General features: G+C 32.4%; 1 protein-coding gene across 1 annotated transcript; it reads right to left on the bottom strand.

Moving 5' to 3' along the window:
* On the bottom strand, positions 383–1698 carry LOC18598411 (E3 ubiquitin-protein ligase PUB24). Its single transcript, XM_018121248.1, has one exon. The coding sequence runs from the start codon at positions 1687–1689 to the stop codon at positions 463–465; it is 1227 nt and encodes a 408-aa protein (XP_017976737.1). The 5' UTR covers positions 1690–1698; the 3' UTR covers positions 383–462.

Genomic DNA, 3680 nt, shown 5'->3' with positions numbered 1-3680 from the left:
TATTTCTTCAATTTAAATCCCTAATTTCTCCCGAATTATCATAAAACATCAAAGAAAGTATAAGGATTGAAAGTCGTGAGTTTTCTGTTTTTGATTCCATATATATGTATGATTCTTCTAGTTGCTTCAAGGTTTCATGCATCAGAGAAATAGCATGAGTTGGTAGATGAATATATAAGTAGTAATAAAAATCATCCATGATACATAATTGATTTCTCCTTACCAAAATTATTTAATTAATTAGATCCCATTATAGTGGTTAATTTTCTCATAAACAAGTTATAAACCAAAATAAAAACGAAGTACATAAATTCAGAACCAATAGTGACGATTAACTACAGACATGCTCAATAAAATAATGTGCATAAAAACAGTTGTGACCATTCTTCGTGAATATAGTAGTTGTCAATTACATGTTCTTTTAGAAAAGAAAAGTAAATAATGCATAGAATTTTATTGAATTCATTTAATATACCTTGTCAAGAGAGTTATATTGATGCAACGGAATTTTTGCCACTCATCAGAATGCGATCTAAGGATCTCCATAGCTTTGTCCTTCAAATATGTTGCACCGTCACCTTGCAGCAACATGCAAAGCTTCGTTACAGTACCGACCTCCAACATTTCATGAAGAACCAAATTCGTGGCAGAGAACTTGCTTATCAACGAAAGGATCAGCACGGCTCGATCATCGGCCGTTGGAGAAACTCTCATGATCCTCTTTGTCACCACCGCGACGCCGCCTTTATGGCTAAGAAACTCAGCTCTCCCATCTGCACAAGAACACAGATGGAAGAGTATTCCCAGAATAAGCTCGGTGGTTCTCCTTTCGGGTGATCCCAATTCAAGCTCGATAAGCGCAGAAACTGCTCCTGATTCAACCATCATTAACCGATTTCTTCCCCAGGGACAAACATCTAATAAAACATGCAAAGCTGCATTCATTCCCTGTTGAGTGACCCTGCTGCGTTGTGTTAAAACTCCAACAGCAGTCTCAAAGAACTGAGGTTCTAATCTTTCCAGTAAAATAGAACTGGCTGTTTCAATGATTGTTTTCAATACCAAAGCGGCATGGGATTTAACCGTAACTTGGGTTTTGGATTCACATCCTAATACCCAAATCAGTGATTTGATAATCTCATCTTTTTCATTAAGAGACAAATTTGCTTCAGCCGATGGAATACGAATTAAAGAGAGTACGCTTAGGGCTTCTTCCAGGCCATTGACGCAGTCTTCCTTGAAACAATTTACAATAAACGATAGCATAGCTTTAGGCACCCCAGCCTCCACCATATACTTCCTGTTTCTTTCATTCTTGGCGGCCAACAAATCCAATTCTCTCAGAGCCTCCATCTTCGAATCAGGATGTTTATCGAGCTCTTTGATGAGTTTACGGAAATGGAACTTATCAACGGAAGGTTTAGGGGTAGGAATCCGGTCGACGCCAAGCGAAGCATTCTCAGTGCACCAGGCTTGGATCAAACGACGCAGCGTATGGTTAGGCGTTAAATCAGAGTCTCTAGGCAAAGGCTGTTGGGTGACTGGACAGCTGGTGTTTTTGCCCTTGAGTAGCCATTGCTCAATGCTCTCTCGATCATAGGTGATGCCGGTTATGGCTGTCACTGGGTCTTTCATGATTTGCAAAGAAATGGGGCAGACGAAATACTTAGGAACTTCAATATCATCCATGAAAAGAGAGAAGACAATGGTTAAAAAGATTGATAAAAAAAACGATGCAATGTTAGGAGGAAGAAGAAGCTGAAAATTAAAAATTGTAGAATGGGAAGGTATTGAGGAGTAGGGTTCTCCGGTGGTAAGAGAAAGCGGCTTAATTTATTGACAAAATTGGAAAGAATGAAGGGATTGGTCGTCTTTTACTGGTCATTGTATTCTCATGAATCATCGCTTACCAATAAATTCATTCGTTGGTCAAAGGGAGAAAGTCCAGGCTCTTGCCCACATTAAAGTAACACGTAACGCCTCGCCTGATACCGTTTAATCTAATATATTACAATTTTCATAAAAACAAGTAATTGTCCTGTGTGGATGATATATTACTATTTTCATAAATGCCAAGTCTCCTCTAATCAATGTCTTTAATCTGATTTTATACTCTTTTCTTCCTATACAATTTATTTTTTTTCAATTTTTAATATTCTTGCCTTTTATATACAATAAGTTACAATTCAATCTCACTTAAATATATAATAACGTTTTAATTTTTTAAAATTTAATTTTTAATTCTTACCAAAACAATACGGCTATAAAGAATTGTGTTGATTGCAAGTTGCAATTATTAGGGTAAGTCGATTAGCTTTCAACTTCCATATATTTTCTTAATTTTTCTCTAAGTAAGGTTTTAAGAAGAAAATTTTACCACGCATTGCCACCCATATCCTTTTATTTAAAAAAATAATAAAAAAATTTCAATGAAGATACAAAATATCCTCATACGACTTTAGAAATAACGGTCTATATATAAATGAATTATTCGACATAGTTACATGAGATGTAACAGAGCTATTGCTTTTATTTTATTTTTTTGACATAATACTTGACAAAGTCTTTTAAACTGTTTCAAAAATTTTAAATAAATTGTAATTTTTCAATTGCGTTTAATCAAGATTTTTTATATTTATTTTGAATCAAATAATCCTTCATATTTAACGGTTGATTAATTGTCAATAATAAAAAATTCTCTTGTCTAACATGGTATTGACATGGATGGTAAAAATACTACGAGGTCATTTTATCATCCATTACAATATGTTAGCATACTATATCAACGCCACGTAATATAAAATGACAAATGACATTTTGACAAAAAACATTAGTCAATCTTTAATTATAAAGGCTTATTTAGTTCAAAATAAAATTATAAGAGCTTAATTGAATACAATAAAAGAATAAAGATGTATTTAAATTTTCTTAAATAGTTTAGAGACTTTTTTAAGTATTATATCTTTTTTTTTTCTTCTATTTGTTAAGATATTCGATATGCTAGATCATAATGTTATAACAATTTTTTTTTGTTTGAACGAGCTCATGTGAGAAGAGACTACCTGCCATCTAATTTCTTTGATTGCTTAAAAAAGGTACAATTCTTAAGTCTTTATTGTTTTGTTTATTTAAGCTTGTTTATTAGGTACTATTCATTGTGGTTTATTAAATTAATACTACATATTTTTTTTTAAAGTTTTTCTATAGTTTTTTTATCTTTTTATTTATGTTAAACTTTGTATAATTTTCTTTTGAAAGGAAAAAAGAAAATTTTATTATTAAAGAGATTGCAAAAAAGAAGTCTTCCTAGCTAAAACTAAGACGAAGCAAAACTACATCATAAAGAGGAATAAATTATAGAATGGTGAAAAAATCCCTAGTGCAGGGAATCCTTCCTTTAACTAACTTGTCAACAATGGTGTTTGCCTCTCTGAATATATCTTTGAATGACAAGTCAATAATTATACATTTGTGACTTTTTACGCGATTTGAGATATGTTTCATATGTTATGAAATTTTGAAGTAAAAGTTTATTTAAAGAATAGCATTACTTAAATCACTTTCAATAATGAGAGAGTGAGATAAGATCTAAGGAGTAAAAGTGAAAAAAAAAAAAAACCCCCTTTCACAATAGCCATGAACTTTGGAAAATTAGAGTATACAACACCTATAGACTTAGA

The sequence above is a fragment of the Theobroma cacao genome, chromosome 5, assembly GCF_000208745.1.
Source record: "Theobroma cacao cultivar B97-61/B2 chromosome 5, Criollo_cocoa_genome_V2, whole genome shotgun sequence".
NCBI lineage: Eukaryota > Viridiplantae > Streptophyta > Magnoliopsida > Malvales > Malvaceae > Theobroma > Theobroma cacao.
The sequence above is the reverse complement of the archived record's forward strand: the minus strand, read 5'-3'. Positions and strand labels throughout refer to the sequence as shown.